At 42.0% G+C, this 17063-nt stretch overlaps 1 protein-coding gene and 1 pseudogene across 1 annotated transcript; both read left to right on the top strand.

Moving 5' to 3' along the window:
* Window positions 1-124: 124 nt before the first annotated feature.
* Window positions 125-5494, top strand: LOC113015666 (nuclear factor 7, brain-like; annotated as a pseudogene).
* Window positions 5495-5542: 48 nt separating this feature from the next.
* On the top strand, window positions 5543-12808 carry LOC113015671 (uncharacterized). The gene is made up of 7 exons (XM_026157782.1): window positions 5543-5579; window positions 5652-5746; window positions 6906-7323; window positions 9850-10182; window positions 10280-10384; window positions 10774-11103; window positions 12621-12808. Exons 1-7 carry the CDS (start codon window positions 5543-5545, stop codon window positions 12806-12808), a joined length of 1506 nt encoding a protein of 501 aa, XP_026013567.1.
* The last annotated feature ends 4255 nt before the right edge of the window (window positions 12809-17063 follow it).

The following is a 17063-nucleotide window of genomic DNA, read 5'->3' on the forward strand; positions in this document are numbered from 1 at the left end:
TCTTCTTCAGTGCAGAGAGACGCACAGACGATCAGACTGAGCTCAGACCAAACTAGCAGCTTCCTCTGAGTGAGTCCAGCTACAGGAGAGAAAAGTGGAAAACTCCAACACTACTGCTTCAAGCTGCTGACGCTCCACACACTGAATGTGAGTTTGAGCAAAAACACGACTCAAAGTAAGTTTCAGTGAAGGTGGTAGAGGAGGGAGGGGAGCCAGGACTGACTGTACTTCCTGTCTGCTGTTTTCAGCTTCACTCACAGACTCAATGGCTTCCAGATCAGAGGAGGATCTCTGCTGTTCGGTCTGTAAGGAGGTCTTCAGAGATCCTGTTCTTCTGTCATGTAGCCACAGCTTCTGTAAAGACTGTCTGAAGAGATGGTGGAGAGAGAGACCAACACACGAGTGTCCAGTTTGTAAGGAAATATCAGTTTATGATCCACCTTTAAACCGAGCTTTAAAGAACCTGTGTGAGTCGTTCTTACAGGAGAGAGATCAGAGAGCTTCAGAGGCTCTCTGCAGTCTGCAATATGAGAAACTCAAACTCTTCTGTCTGGACCATCAGCAGCCAGCGTGTCTCGCCTGCTGTGCCTCAGAAAAACACACCAATCACAGATTCAGACCCATCGATGAAGCTGCACAACAACACAAGAAGGAACTTCAGGAAACTCTGGAGCCCTTAAAGAAGAAGTTAAAGGTTTGTGAAGAAGTTCAAGTGAAGTTTGATCAAACAGCAGAACACATTAAGGTCCAGGCCCGACACACAGAGAGGCAGATTAAGGAGCAGTTTAAGAAGCTTCACCAGTTTCTAGCAGAGGAAGAGGAGGCCAGGCTGGCTGCACTGAGGGAGGAAGAGGAGCAGAAGAGTGGGATGATGAAGGAGAAGATGGAGGCTCTGAGCAGAGAGATAGCAGCTCTTTGAGACACAGTCAGAGCCACAGAGGAGGAGCTGAGAGCTGAAGACGTCTCATTCCTGCACAACTACAAGGCTGCAGTGGAAAGAGTCCAGCGCTGCCCCCTGCTGGATGATCCACAGCTCCCCTCAGGAGCTCTGATAGACCAGGCCAAACACCTGGGCAACCTGACCTTCAACATCTGGAACAACATGAAGGACATGGTCTCCTACACTCCTCTCATCCTGGACCCAAACACTGCAAATCCAAAACTCATCCTGTCTGAAGATCTGACCAGTGTGAGACGAGGAGGAGAGAAGCAGCAGCTTCCTGATAATCCAGAGAGGTTTGATTATTCCTGCTGTGTCCTGGGCTCTGAGGGCTTTAAGTCAGGGACTCACAGCTGGGATGTCGAGGTTGGTGATAATACAAGGTGGGAACTGGGTGTGTTAGCAGAGTCTGAGCAGAGGAAGGGACACATGTGGTCTGGATTATGGAAAATAGGGTGCAGTTTAGGTAAATACTACACAGACTCACCATCAGCTCCTCACACTCCTCTCTCAGTCCAGAAGAAGCTCCAGAGGATCAGAGTGAATCTGGACTGGAACAGAGGAAAGCTGTCGTTCTCTGATCCTGATACTAACACACACATACACACATTCACACACACTTTCACTCACAGGATGTTTCCATACATTTATACATGGGATAAAGTGAAGGTGTGTCCGTTGAAGGTGTCAGTGTCAGTGCAGCAGATGAGATGAGGATGATGATGTTTCTAATGTTGTTTCCTGTCAGTGAGTTGAAGCTGTTAAACTGCAGCTGTCCTCCTGCTGCCTCGTTGTTCCAAAGCTCTTTGTTTCTCTTTTAGTTTCACTGTTTCTTTCTGTTTCTGCTGTCCACCTTTTCACATGGAAAATCATTTCACTGTTTCTCACTGAATGACTCCCCAAACTAGATTTGAAATTCTATCAAGTTTCTAATCATTACAAGTGATTCATGTTTCTATTTGATGTGTAAATGGAGATGATTTAGTTTGCTGGGATATGGACTGACATGTGTTGAATGGGAGGAGCAGTTTGTTGTTGTCTTCTTGTCTGTTTATGACAACAATAAATATGTTGTTGAAACAATGATTCATGTTTAACTCCATATATGAAATGTTTCTGATCTTTGAATTCTGTTTGATTAAAGACTTTCTTCATGACACAAATGAGATTTCAGTGTATTAATAGAACTAAATAAGCTCAGAGTTGAAAGGCTGGAGTATTATGTACGTGCTTCACTGTCAGGATCTTCAGGGGGATTCAAAGGGAAACATCAAACTGCTGTAATGAGATAAACTAGTTGGGCTGAACACACTTATCTGTAGTTTGTCTCCATCCAGGATCATCAGAATATAATGAACATGTGTGAAGAGCCACAAAATGCTGCTGCCCTCTCAGCATGATGAGCTCCAGCCTTTGTTAGCAGGACAACAGGAAACATGAGACAACTTTCAGAGACAGTAACCAACTGTGGCCACAAGATGGCAGCAGCTGATCTGAGATCCTTTATTGGACAGAAGGACTCTGCTCTGTGACGTCATCAGAGAGACGGCCTTCACTCTGATAGATCTGACGTCATGTCTGCACTGCGATGATGAAAGCTGATAAACACATTGTTATTGATCCATGAAATCACCTCTGTCCTCTCAAGTGTAGCTGTTTACAGAGCTGAAGAAGTCCTTCATCATCAAAACAGACAAACATGTATTTCCTGTATTAAGTGACGTCATCCTCACTCTGACCTCTTACATACATTCTGTTCAGTTTTCCTGCTGTAAGAAATAAACTGTGTGAAAATAGAAATGCAGGGAAACATCCATTAATCACAGCTGAGCCGTTTGTTTCTGACTCACATTCAATGAGGCTTCAGGTGTAAATACCTCAGAAGTGTTTGTGAGTTCAGTAGAAGCAGACCCAGTCGACCATCATGGCCTCCACAGCACTACACAATGCAACAGAAAGGCCTTCATCATCTGCTGAACCACCTCTGAACCACGACGCTCTCCCTGCATCTAAAAGCTGTTAGTCAGGATGAGATGCTGCTGTGATCGCTCACAATTTACCTGTGAGACCTTTGTAAATATTGTCTTTGTTTCTGGAGGAAACACCTTTAGTCTGTTTGTATTTGGAGTGCAGATCTGGGCGTCCATCACTTTAACCTGCACACGTTTAGTTATTGAGTGTAGTTGATGTTTGGCAGCATTTTATAAGTGACAGTTCATGAACGGTGAAGGAACAGAGGACGCCTGACCATCCTACCTGTGTCAGTAAGAAGACTTTCATCACAACTTCACAACTTAACACAACTGAAACCTGAATCCAGTGTTGCATAGTTTACTAACAGTGTGTGCTGACACTGAAGTTAGCAGTTTGTTTCCTAAGAGCTGCTGGGACAAACCACAGTGACCGGCTACAGAGTTTAGTTAAGGTGGTTCTAACATGTGACCTGTTGAATTATTTACAGGGATTTATTTTTCATTTAAAGCATCATTTGTGAAGTTTTTATGAAGTTTACTTCTTTTTTGTTCTTTGTGTAACGTTTAATGTAATTTCCAACAAGCAGAGCTGTGATCACTTTGACTCAGTATGATGGATTGTTTGGATTTGTCTTTGTTTCTCTGGCTTTTCTTGTGTGTCTTTGTATGTTGGATAGAGTCATGTGACCTGCCCATGGACGACACATGGAAATGAGCAGTTTAGCTCAAATCTGGCAGGTTTCCATCTTCTACTGTTTCATATTGATTTTATTGAAATGAGCCATCCTGTAAATAAGTGAAAATAAAAACAACTGGCTAACTTTTAGTCTGATCCAGTTTTTTTCTTCTTGAGTGAGTGTTTACATCTCAAAACGCTCGCTCACAGCTTTTCATCATCCTGTTTCAATGAATAAAACAGGTGTGAGGTCACTTCCTTTGGGTGGAGTCAGCTGCTGGTCACCTTGAAACAAACACACAGCTGTTGCACTTGTCAGCTAATCAGCTTGTAGCATATGCACAGTTTACAGAACCCCTTTTCTGTAAATGTAATTAATTAACCTGCTACGCATATAGCATATGATATGAATACCACTGGACTTTCAAAATAAAGAAAGTGATTTGTAGAGTGAAAAGCAAAATTTACTCTTTTAAACTCTGCCAAATTAAAAAAAAAAGACTAGTTTGTTTGTTTTTTAAAGTACAAGCTTACTGGTCAGAGCTAAAGTCCAACACAAAACCTTTTGCTTTGTCTTAATTGGAGGCTAAAAGCTGATTATCTGAGTACCGAAGATTTGTTTATAAACCTCAAAGTAGATGTAACATGTCATCAAGGTTAAAGAGTTTTAGAGGGAAGAAAAATTATTAGAACCACAACGCAGAGTGAATTTCCTTTTATTAAGTGGTTTTCTTTTTTTAAACACTCGTATTAAGAGGAAATGCAGCTTCTGTTGCGACGTGTGAACATCTTTCTGTGTGCAGTTTAACCTCTCCTCTAGTGCAGACCTGTGCAGTCTATTTTAGTTTATCTCATTTTACGGATACAGTTTGTTTTTTTAAATAGAGCTAATCTCAACATCGCCATCACACATTCAGACTGTTTGACTTTCATTTAGAACTCATCACTTCCTGTTTTTCTAGGATTCTTTGTCCTGGGCTCAGAAAGAACAGCCTTCATTATTTTGACCATTTAGCGAGACCAACAGCAGCATCACAAGTCCTTCATTCCTTTTTTAATGTCTTTATTTGAAGTTTACTGATGTGTTTATTCTTTCTGGCTGTGTTTTTTTTCCTTTGTTTAAGAAAAATAGAATTGAATTAATAATCTTCATAACTTCTTTTCAGATGTAGTCTGAACCACTTTCAGTTTGTTGAAAATTGATGGATCCTTAATGAATGGGCCTCAGAGCCGCCCTCGGTGTCTAATGTGGACACAAAGTTTCAGGTTAAATGCACAAATGAGGTAAGTCCTGTATTCATCCTCGTCCTCTGCTTCTGTTATTATTCATCCAGTCTGGCTGCAGACCTTAGGTTTAGTAGTGCAAAGGATAAACATCCTAAAGGTCAAAGTTCGGTTCATTTTATTGATAAAGAGATAAGAGTGTGTTTTACAGGAGAATGTGACATGTCATAAAAGTTGGTGGCAGCAGCTGAACTCACAGTGTTAGTCCTGTAAAACACTCATATACAGTATTATTATTATGAGTATTTATTGTATGGACTCTAACTGTAAACTCAGTGAAGGGAAAATATTTTAGCTCAAACACCAAAATTCATTCAAATTAGATTTTTCCTCCACACGATTCAGATTTTATTGCTGGCTTCTTCATAAAGTTGGATCTGACTTCAGTGTAAATGACCTTTGTCTGATGTCTCTTATTTAATGAGCTTGTTTCTCCTGCTTTTCCTCACTTTCCTCACAGTCTGCCCCGATCTGATCGAGGTTGAAGTTTCTGTTGGAATGATCTGAGCAACAGACGTCCTCCCTCACTGAAGTGTGAAACTTTGTGTGGTTCACAGTGTCAGTGTGAGCAGTGTGAGAGTGTCAGTAGATGATCAGCAGAGGAAAGTGAAGCTGCTGTGAGCTGATGTCCTGAAGGGCTTTTAAAGAGTCTCTGAGTTTGACAGGAACATGAAGATGTTTGTGGTGTTTGTGATGCTCCTGCACGGTAAGTACACCTTCCTGTCTCTGCTCTCATCATCAGCTTTTCTTTCATCTCTCTCTCTTTAATGTGTTGAAGTGCAGCAGGAGGAGATTTCCATCAAACACTGGATTCTGATTCAGATCAAACTAACGATCCAAAGCAGCAACTTTCAAATCTCTGGATTCTTCTTGGTGCCTTTCAGATGAGCTCATGTTACAACTGGTTTTCCAGTCAAAGTACACAGATCAGAATACACAGCACTTGGACTCTCGCACACTCTTGTTGGTAGCTGTTTCATTCAGCCTGATCTGTATATATAAACTTTGTCAAACACCTGTGATATAGTTATTTCTAATCATCCCTGTAAAAAGAACAGTTGGCCCACTCTGCTGTACAACATTGCTTCAGTTCATTGAGGTTTTTGGACATTTGTTTATGCAAAGCTCTCTCTTAGTTCCACCACAGCATTTCAGTTGGGTTATGATCTGGACTTTGACTGACCCATTGCAAAATCTTGATTCTTTTCTCCTTCAGAGATTCAGACATGTAGATTTGCTGGTGCGCTTCCTCCAAAGGACATTGTTCCAGAAGTCATGTGACCTGTACTGCCACGTTTAGAAAAGAAGCTTTGTCCTCGTAGACTTCTGCAAACTGTGTTTATTTGTAATACAATTTAAGAGGCAGTTGTTTGGTTTGCTTGTGTTTGTATTTGTGCCAGGACCACCTGTACATTTCACTAATAATGTTTTGTGCATGAATTGCACATCAGCTTTAAGGGTTTCTGTGCAGCAGCTGTTACAGCTGAACTGTTTGATCATTACTTTTGACCTTTTCAGCTGTTTAATTATACATTTCTGATTCAACAGGATATTTATTTTTTTATTTTTTCTCCTTGCACAGTGGTCATCTGAGTGGCATCTCAGACTTCAGAGCTCAGAGTGAACGTTGAACGTCGCTTCACTCAGACATTTACATCAAAAACTGTTGAACAAACCAGGAGAGAGAGAAACCGAATCTTTTCACACTAAATTTTTATTCTCCGCTTAACGTTTTGTTGATCAGGAGAAGCAGGATTAGGATCTTGGGCAGAGTTTAACCCTCCGTTGTGCGTTATGTGAAGGAGCTCCACTTGTTTCTGTGGTAACTTAAGCTGCAGACCTTCAGATTTTTCCAACATTGGCTTCGTAGGTTAGTTTTCATGAACCCTGTTCATTTTTGTGGTTGGTCATATGCTGCCATCATTACACCAACACTGCATCAAAAGTCTGGTCCCTTTCAAAGGTCCCTCAGATCCCGCTTACATGGATAGACTGAGTGTAGAAGTTGCAGATAAGGTAACCTGCATTCCAGCACGTGGATGCTGACACAAACTCAAAGCATGCTGTTAATTTGTCTTTCTGCTTGTGTGTCCTTACAGTTTCACAGCATGCCCTGGCTGTGGTGGTGGAGGTGTATGAGGAGGCAAAGTCTGTTCTGCTGCCCTGTCAGTACTCTGGTATTATTCCTGAGAAAAATCCCACAGTGATGTGGACTCGCAGTGATCTCAGTCCCACGTTTGTCCACCTGCGACGAGAAGAAGGTGATGATCTCAAAAAGCAGAACCTCCGCTACAGCGGGCGCACATCAATGAGGCCTGATGCTCTGGAGACTTCAGACTTCAGCCTCACTCTGAGAAAACCAGACCTGATTGACAGCGGCGTCTACACCTGCTCCATCAGTGATCGGAAAGAAGAAACGAGACAGAGAAATGTGCAGCTAAAGGTCAAAGGTCAGCAACTGATTATTTAAAAAACAACTGCTTACCACATTTATGAGAAAATACAGGGATTTAATACAGTTATTATTAAAAAAAGAATTTCACACTGTACTGAATGAATTAGCTTTTCTGGTTTACGTTATTTTCACTCATTAAAAGGTATAAAATATCAACTGCACAAAAATATACTGCTATAATGCATCATGTTACTTTCTCATATTATTTGTGGTTTGGCCACTGAATTGATTTAGATTTTGCTTTGCTTTGTTTTGGTGGGGTTGTTGTTTTTTGCTTTTTATTTCTTTTCCAAACACCTGATAATAACCTACACTCTTAGAGAGCTAAAAGCATTTACATTGCACATCATGCATCCATCCTTGGAAAGCACAGCTGGTTGGTTATTATCATGTTGTGGTCTGTTTATACTGTAGGTGAACTGCTTTCCATCAAACACCAGGATTTGGTACTGGAAGACCTCCAACTGAATAAAATACATATGCTTTCATTAATTTTGAATACTTATCAGCAGATTTAACCACAAAAACAGGGGGCAAAAATATTTTGTGTATGAATTGCCATTTCTTCTTTTCACCTCGAGATGGTCCAGGACACCCAGGCTCAGGCGACCGAGGACCCTCAGGATTGGGTTTAGACAGATCGGTACCCTCATTTGGTCATGCTGTCTCCTCTGACAAGCAGGGCTTGCAAGCAGAGACTTGGGCAGGGCAAGACCAAAAAAAGTTTTTGTGTTGACCAGGGCAAAAGCTGACACCAGGGACCCAGCGTCAGCAGACAAAATCTGTTACTAGCTTGGACCTAGATGCACCTGATTCTCAGGTTACACAGGTTTCTCAGGGATCTCTGATTGCTCCTGCTGGGGCTACACAGGGCTCATATCCTGTTTCTGTTCCTCACCCTGAGCACCTGCTGATGTTAGCACAGGCAGGGCCCACCTGTAGCCTTGGGCTGTCTATGAAAGAAGCTGGTGAATTGGTGCAAGGGTGCGGAAGGAGACAGAGGGCAGCCTGGCTATTGGTCTGGTGAGAGGGTGGCTGGCCACAGGTTAAGCCAGCCCACCCTCTTTACCAGAGACTAAAGTGGAGATGGGGCACAGTTGTAAGGATGTGGAGCCAGAGATGACAGGTGAGGTGTGTCTAGATGGTGGGTGGAAGCTGGGATTACAGTCTCTGGAGCTGGGTTTCCATAATAATCCCCTCATGGCAGAAAGTTTCACATATAAAACAATGATGTGCACTTAAAACTTCAGTCCTGAAGTTTTTCAGAAATCTTGAAAAATATTTTTGTGGCCCCCATAAATATTCACCCCTATGCAAAAATTCTGGAGGTTCCCCTGTCCTTAGCGCGTGCCTCTAAGATCTGTTACAAACAAACTGCATATTACATAATCGGCTCTCAAACCTGGTCAGCAATTCATTTTGATTTGATCAAAAATAATTTCAAACAACTTCTATAGCAATTAAATTAAATGGTACTAGTCTTACAGAGTAAGCTGGTGAGTAACATATTTCCAAGAAGTACAGTAACCTAAGCAGAAAGTTAGCGGCCATCCAGGTCTTTATGTCTTTTAGACATTCCTGCAGTTTTTCTAATTGGTGTGTGTTATCTGGCTTCATAGAGCTGGGTGTCATCTGCATAGCCGTGAAAATGTATGCTATGTCTTCTGATGAAACTGTCTAAGGGAAGCATGTGTTAATAGAACTGGTCCTGGGACTGAACCCTGTGAAACTTTGCATGAACAAATGAGTGACTATTAGATAGATATGATTCAAATATGATTAATAAATGGTAGGACGTCCTTGAGCACTCTTGCAGAAATTGTGTCTAAAGACACGTTGATGGTTTTGAGGAAGTAATTAAAGATATATTGGAGGAAAAGAGTCTAAATAAATTTCTCCCCCTGACTATAGTTCTTCTGATCTGGAGGAGATTAGTGCCTTGTTCAGCTCCTTCTTCCAAACCATCTTGAAGTGTTGCAGAGCAGAATGGAGGTGGAAAAAGGACACTTGTCTGTTTCAAAACCTCCCCTGATATGTGTAATGCAGTTTCGATTGATGAGGTTGCCACCACAAAGGCTCCCAGTTGATCTTGTGTTTTTCATCCATCTGCCTCAGCCAGTTGTTCAACTGTTTTGAACCAGTTTAAGCAAGTGACTCTGGGATTCATACAGGATGTGGTTCATCACATTAAGCCCTCAGGTTTCCCTCAAGATGCTGCTGCTCCTTGATTTTAATAAACAGGTTTTTCCTAGTATAGGTCAGTTACTGTTGGCCATCATGAATACCAGTTTGTCTTTTGGTGTGGTTCCTGCAAACTTTAAACATTCATCAGTGCAACCTTTATTTAAGAAACCTGATATTGATCAAATTATGTTAGCTAATTTTATGCCTATCACTAAGCTGCCTGTCCTTTGAAAATTTTTAGAAACAATTGTTTGTACTCGTTTGAAGTCTTATTTGGAAAAGCATGATAGCCTGGACGTTTTGCAATTCAGATAGTTTTGTTTTCTTGTCCTCTCAGACCAGCAGGTGGAGATAAAAGTGGAGGAAGGCTCAGAGTCTGTCATCCTGCCCTGCCAAACAAGACCTGGCGTACCTGGTGACACCTCAGTGGAGTGGACTCGCTCTGATCGAGAACTCATGACGGTCCATGTGCATTCAAAGAGAAGTGAGCACCTTAAGAAACAGGACGACCTTTACTGTGGTCGCACAAAGATGAGCAAACATCTGATGACAACTGGAGACCTCAGTCTGACCCTGAAATACCCCACACAGAGAGACACAGGAGGATACATCTGCACCATCTACAGGGACAAAGACATCCTGAGACAGAAAGTAGTGCTACAGATCAAAGGTCAGTGATACAGAAACAAGTCAAAGGCCTTAGGTGTAGATGCAGGTCAGAGATCAAAGGTTATGTTGTTATTTTTTTTCCTTATTTTTCTCAACAGAACCATTTCCATCTTGGGCCATAGCTTCCATGGTTCTCTTGGTTCTCCTGGTTCTTCTTGTTTCTGGAGGTCTTTTATTTAATTTCCGATACTATTTTAAGTCAGGTGAGTGTCTCCTACTACACTACCCATAATGCCGTTGCTTAGCAGGTGTCCTCTGGTGGCTCCTTGACTGTGGCTCACACAAACTTGTTCCAGAAGCTGAAAGAGTTGAGAGTTACATGAGACACATGAGATCTTCATGGTTTCTGTGCTGATGTGTGTGAGACATGGCCGACTGTGGAGGCTCAGTCTGTCTGTTCTTCTTCATCCAACATGTCTGCAGCACTTTACAGGACGCTGCAGACGAGTTACCAAAGAACGAGTCAGGAACACATCAGGAACAAACTGAGACACAATCTGACTGAGTCTAGAAGACAAGGAGGGACAGGGAGGTCATGTGACCATCACAGCTGCTGCTGATGTCATCATGTTGTCCTTTGTTGTCCTTTCAGTCCCCCGGGTGGTGGAAGTGGTTTCAGGGCAGGAGTCTGTCCAGTTGCCCTGCAAAGCCAAAGTTCACCTGCTTGAAGACACTAAAGTGGAGTGGATAGACAGTGATAATGACAAGGTCCACGTGTATCAGAACGGCACTGACCACCACAATGAGCAGGACCAGGTTTACAGAGACCGAACGAAGATGAAAGAAGGTCTGCTGAAAACTGGAGACCTCAGTCTGACTCTGAAATACCCCACGGAGAGAGACACAAAGACATACACCTGCACTGTCTACAGCACTAAGGGAAATGTTCTGATGAAAAAACAAGTGGTGCTTCAGGTCAAAGGTCAGTACAGCCTCAATAATAGAAATGTGGTTAGTTCATTTATGGACCCTTCAAGTAGAATGTACATGAACTGCTGAGGTTTTTAGGGCAAAAGTATTCATATACTGTGCTTTGCATACAGTATATCTAGAGGTACCCCTAGTTTCTTTATATTTTGCTGCCAATGAGCCAAAGTTTCTTCTAATTTTATAATTTCATAAAATGGTCTTGAGCAATAGTTCTCCGGGTTTTCTGAAGTTCTTTCAATGTTTTACTTTGGGCACTGGCTGCTTTTTCACCCATTTTCATTCACACAAATACAAATTGAATATTTAAATAGAACTTTGCATTTAAAAGATCAATTTTAGTACTTAGACTGGTCTTTGTACATTATAAACTACAAAACAGAATTAAACACAGTATTTGAGTTTCTGCCAAGGGTGCAATTGCAGTACTACAATTGCTTACAAGAATAGGCACATTCATGTTCTCTACTTGCGCTTTTTTGTGTTTTAAATGATGAACACAAATGCATCAGGGACTTCAGTTCAAACCTGGTCCACAGATAGCTGTCTGTTCACTGTTTTTGTCAGTCATCATTCTTTTAGTTTAATTCAATTCAGTTTTTTTATACAGCATCAAATCACAACAACAGTGACCTCAAGGTGATTTACATATAAAGGTAAAGACTAACGATTAAATACCGATTGGTAGATAGACACATAGTGAGTGAAAAAAGGTCAGTGAAGAAGAAAAACTCAATGCATCATGGGAATCCCCCGGCAGCCTACGTCTATTGCAGCATAACTAAGGGAGGATTCAGGGTCACCTGGTCCAGCCCTAACTATATGCTTTAGCAAAAAGGAAAGTTTGAAGCCTAATCTTGAAAGTAGAGATAGTGTCTGTCTCCCGAATCCAAACTGGAAGCTGGTTCCACAGAAGAGGGGCCTGAAAACTGAATGCACCTCCCATTCTACTTTTAAATACTCTAGGAACAACAAGTAGGCCTGCAGAGCGAGAGCGAAGTGCTCTAATAGGGTGATATGGTACTACAAGGTCATTAAGATAAGATGGGGCCTGATTATTTAAGACCTTGTATGTGAGGACTACTTCTCAGGCTTTTCAGAGAGTTTTTAGGACAACCTCTGTCTGCATAACAATGAAAATGTGCCCTGTAGTGACACTGTCTAAGGGAAGCATCTACATTGTGTTGGTCCTAGAACGGAACCCTGTGGAACTCCATAATTAACCTAAGTGTGTGAAGAGGACTCTTGTATCTAACAATCAGCTGCAGTTGAAGCAGCAGCATTGTGAGAAACAACGTTTCTGAGGAACTCTTCAGAAATGAAAGCACAATATGGACCCACTTCAACACCTCTCTTTATGTTTGATTGGAGTGTTTGATGTTATATTTGTTCATTAATTTTGCTGGAGACCTCCCTGCTGGGATGTCCAAATACATTAATTTATCTAAAGAAAATGTGATCACTACCTTTGCTGTCTGTACAGCTCATGATGTGCTTTGTTGTTGCTCTTAGTGCCAGAGGTGGAGGTGGATTCAGGTGAGGACTCTGTCCAGCTGCCCTGCCAAACCACAGTTCACTCACTGAAAGAAGCCAGAGTGGAGTGGACGGACAAAGAGAACAGGAAGGTCAACGTGTATCACAACACCTCTGACCTGCTTGCATTACAGCATCGTTTTTTTCAGAAACCGAACAAAGATTAATGATGGCCTATTGAAAACTGGAGACCTCAGTCTAACCCTGAAATACCCCACAGACTGGGACAGAGGAATCTACACCTGTACTGTCTACAACAGGTATAGAAAGATCCGGATGAAGAAACAAGTGGAGCTGAAAGTCAGAGGTCAGTGCTGATTGACTGGTTTGAAAAACTCTCTAATGCGTTAAACCAAAATAATTAACTTTTAAATGAGTGAACCTGTTTTGAAAATGTTAAGAATACAACGTAGAGATATTTGTGTTTAAATGTAGAGCACAAAGTAAAAAATTGTTAGAAACATAAATACTCAAATAAAGCACAAATACACAAACACTATTAAACTAAAATACAAAAACAATGTATTTGTACTCTGATGTTAGCACAGGCAGGGCCCACCTGTAGCCTTGGGCTGTCTATGAAAGAAGCTGGTGAATTGGTGCAAGGGTGCGGAAGGAGACAGAGGGCAGCCTGGCTATTGGTCTGGTGATAGGGTGGCTGGCCACAGGTTAAGCCAGCCCACGCTCTTTACCAGAGACTCTCAAGATGTTTCACTCGGATTTTGTTCTCAGATATTGAAGTTGTGTCCCGTTTTCATCATCCTACAAAACTATTCATGTTCAGCATGACTGATGGAACAAATCCATTTAGTTTGTCTCATGCCATCTGATCATCAGCAGTTTTGAGTGGGATTAATTTGCATTCATTGAACATCGTTTTCGAGTCAACTGCATCAAACTTTGATTCCAGCCAAAATCAGTGATGCTGAAAGGGAATACATGAGGCTGTACAGCTTCTTTAGAAATGAGAGATGAGCTGAGTCGATCCCAAGGATTCAGTAATGTTGCAGCAGAAACAAAAACACTTTGATTTGATGAAGGTTTCTGTGGCTTCATGTTGCAGATGTGTGTGAAAATCTGATCTGTAAAATACAATTAAGATTCATTGGCAGAGAGGATTGTTCTGGACAGAAACAAGATCATGACAGAGGGCATGTTTGATTTAAACTCCTCTTCAATGATACATTTTAAATCCCCCCAAAAAACAGCAGACAGCAGCTCTACAATGACAGGAGACATTACAGACACTGATCACCTCAAACGTCTTTAAAACCTGCTTTGACTTTCTACATTTCTGTCCTGTTACCTTCTGCTCTGATCTTCTTCTGTCCTCCAGCTTTCTCTGCAACTCTGAAACCTGCTGCTGTCTGTCATGTTGTGTTTGTTGTCCTCTCAGTCTGTCAGGTGGAGGTGGAGGTGGAGGAGGGGGTGGAGTCTGTCCAGCTGCCCTTTATAAATACAGAAAACCTGCCTGAAGATGCTAAAGTAGAGTGGAGACACTATGAACCATTTAGGATCGTTTATGTGTATCAAAACGGCTCTGACCAGCCTGACAAACAGGACCAAGTTTATGTGGATGAATGAAGACCTGCTGAGAACTGGAGACCTCAGTCTGACCCTGAAACAGCCCACAGATGGAGACAGTGGCGAATACAGATGTGAAGTGGACAGCACACAGATCTACAGATACAAAACTGTGCTGCTCAAAGTCAAAGGTAGGTGTGTGTGTGTGTGTGTGTGTGTGTGTGTGTGTGTGTGTGTGTGTCTCTCTGACTGTCTTGTGTCTCCCCTGCAGGGAGAGTTCAGGTCCAGGATCAAACAGGGGACATCAGGAACAGAAGCAGCTCCATTGATCCGACTCCTCTGATGGCTGATCAATCAGTTTGATCTGTGTGTTCTTTGATTATTGATCAGTGATGTCAGAGTGGAGTCAGTGTGATGTTGTTGTTGTGTGTTTGAGACTTTTAGTGTCCATGAAGGTCTCTGCTGCCGTAGATCCTCTGAACTGTGACAGAGGTCTCACTCTGGAGGAAACTCTCAGCACTTTCCAGCAGCTCCTCCATCATGGAGGACATTCCCTCACTGTAACAGGTGGAGGAGAGAGGAGAGGAAGCACAGGTGGATCCTCTGAGGAAGAGGAGCGTCCTACAAACCACATGATCACATTCAATTCAATTCAATTTTATTTATATAGCGCCAAATCCCAACAAAAGTCGCCTCAGTGCGCTTTATATTGTACAGTATAACCTATAATAGATACAGAGAAAACCCCAACAATCATATGACCCCCTGTGAGTAAGCACTTTAGTGACAGTGGGAAGGAAAAACTCCCTTTTAACAGGAAGAAACCTCCGGCAGAACCAGGCTCAGGGAGGGGCGGGGCCATCTCCTGCGGCCTGTTGGGGTGAGGGAAGGAAAACAGGATAAAGACATGCTGTGGAAGAGAGACAGAGGTTAATAACAGATATGATTCAGTGCAGAGAGGTCTATTAACACATAGTGAGTGAGAAAGGTGACTGGAAAGGAAAAACTCAATGCATCATGGGAATCCCCCGGCAGCCTACGTCTATTGCAGCATAACTAAGGGAGGATTCAGGGTCACCTGGTCCAGCCCTAACTATATGCTTTAGCAAAAAGGAAAGTTTGAATCCTAATCTTGAAAGTAGAGATAGTGTCTGTCTCCCGAATCCAGACTGGAAGCTGGTTCCACAGTAGAGGGGCCTGGAAACTGAAGGCTCTGCCTCCCATTCTACTTTTAAATACTCTAGGAACAACAAGTAGGCCTGCAGAGCGAGAGCGAAGTGCTCTAATAGGCTGATATGGTACTACAAGGTCATTAAGATAAGATGGGGCCTGATTATTTAAGACCTTGTATGTGAGGAGCAGGACAATAATGAATTACAGTAGTCCAGCCTGGAAGTAATAAATGCATGAACTAGTTTTTCAGCGTCACTCTGAGACAGGATATTTCTAATTTTAGAGATGTTGCACAAATGGAAGAACGCAGTCTTACATATTTGTTTAATATGTGCGTTGAAGGACATGTCCTGGTCAAAAATGACTCCAAGGTTCCTCACAGCGTTACTGGAGGCCAAGGTAATGCCATCCAGAGTAAGAATCTGGTTAGATACCATATTTCTAAGATTTTCAGGGCCGAGTACAATAACCTCAGTTTTATCTGAATTAAGAAGCAGAAAGTTGGTGGCCATCCAGGTCTTTATGTCTTTAAGACATTCCTGCAGTTTAATTGGTGTGTGTTATCTGGCTTCATGGACAGATAGAGCTGGGTGTCATCTGCATAGCAGTGAAAATTTATGCTACGTCTTCTAATGATGCTGCCTAAGGGAAGCATGTATAATGTAAACAGAATTGGTCCTAGCACTGAACCCTGTGGAACTCCATAATTAACCTCAGTGTGTGAAGAGGACTCTCCATTTACATGCACAAACTGGAGTCTATTAGATAGATATGATACAAACCACTGCAGCGCAGTACCTGTAATACCTACAGCATGTTCTAATCGCTCTAATAGGATATTATGGTCGACAGTATCGAACGCTGCACTGAGGTCTTGCAGGACAAGCACAGAGATGAGTCCACTGTCAAAGGCCATAAGAAGATCATTTGTAACCTTCACTAAAGCTGTTTCTGTGCTGTGATGAGCTCTGAAACCTGACTGAAACTCTTCAAATAAACCATTCCTCTGCAGATGATCTGTTAGCTGTTTGACAACTACTCTTTCAAGGATTTTTGATATGAAAGGAAGGTTGGAGATTGGCCTATAATTAGCTAAGACTGCTGGGTCTAGAGATGCTTTTTGAGTAAAGGTTTAACTACAGCCAGCTTGAAGGCCTGTGGTACATAGCCGATTATTAGAGATAGGTTGATCATATTTAAGATTGAAGCATTAATTAATGGCAGGACTTCTTTCACCCCTGACCAGAGGGGTTTACTATGAAGTCACATTGATGGATTTTTGTGTCAGGAAGTTGTCTATTTTTCTTTATTTCAAACATGTAAATAATCAGTAAGCCACCATGACGGTATCAAAGGAACATGTTCCAGTTTGAAGGTCGGTCTCTACCAAAGCAGACCTGTGATCATTTTAAGATTGTGACCTGTGGTCTGTATGTCATCTGTCCTTGTCCTGGTCCTCTAATTTACTACATGAACTGAACTACTGAACTGCACTGAAACAGGAAGATCACCCTGTTGGCTGTAATGTTAGGGTTTATAGAGCACATCACATCACATTCTGTACTGAGACTAAACATCTTTTAAACACTTATTTATTAAATCCATGCTATGCTTTACAGAGAGCGATAAATCTAAGTTTTTTAGAGCAAGGCTCCATGATGTAAAGCAGCCTTAATACATGTAGTGTAGTGTTTCATGCCCACTTTGTGTTGTTTTGAGTTCGTC

This window comes from Astatotilapia calliptera, chromosome 3 (assembly GCF_900246225.1).
Source record: "Astatotilapia calliptera chromosome 3, fAstCal1.2, whole genome shotgun sequence".
NCBI classification, from domain to species: domain Eukaryota; kingdom Metazoa; phylum Chordata; class Actinopteri; order Cichliformes; family Cichlidae; genus Astatotilapia; species Astatotilapia calliptera.

Coding starts and splice junctions, on each gene's coding strand:
- LOC113015671 (XM_026157782.1), top strand. CDS start 5,543: ATGAAGATGTTTGTGGTGTTTGTGATGCTCCTGCACG. Junction 10,183..10,279: donor AGTAGTGCTACAGATCAAAG/GTCAGTGATACA, acceptor TTTTCTCAACAG/AACCATTTCCATCTTGGGCC. Junction 11,104..12,620: donor AGTGGTGCTTCAGGTCAAAG/GTCAGTACAGCC, acceptor TGTTGCTCTTAG/TGCCAGAGGTGGAGGTGGAT.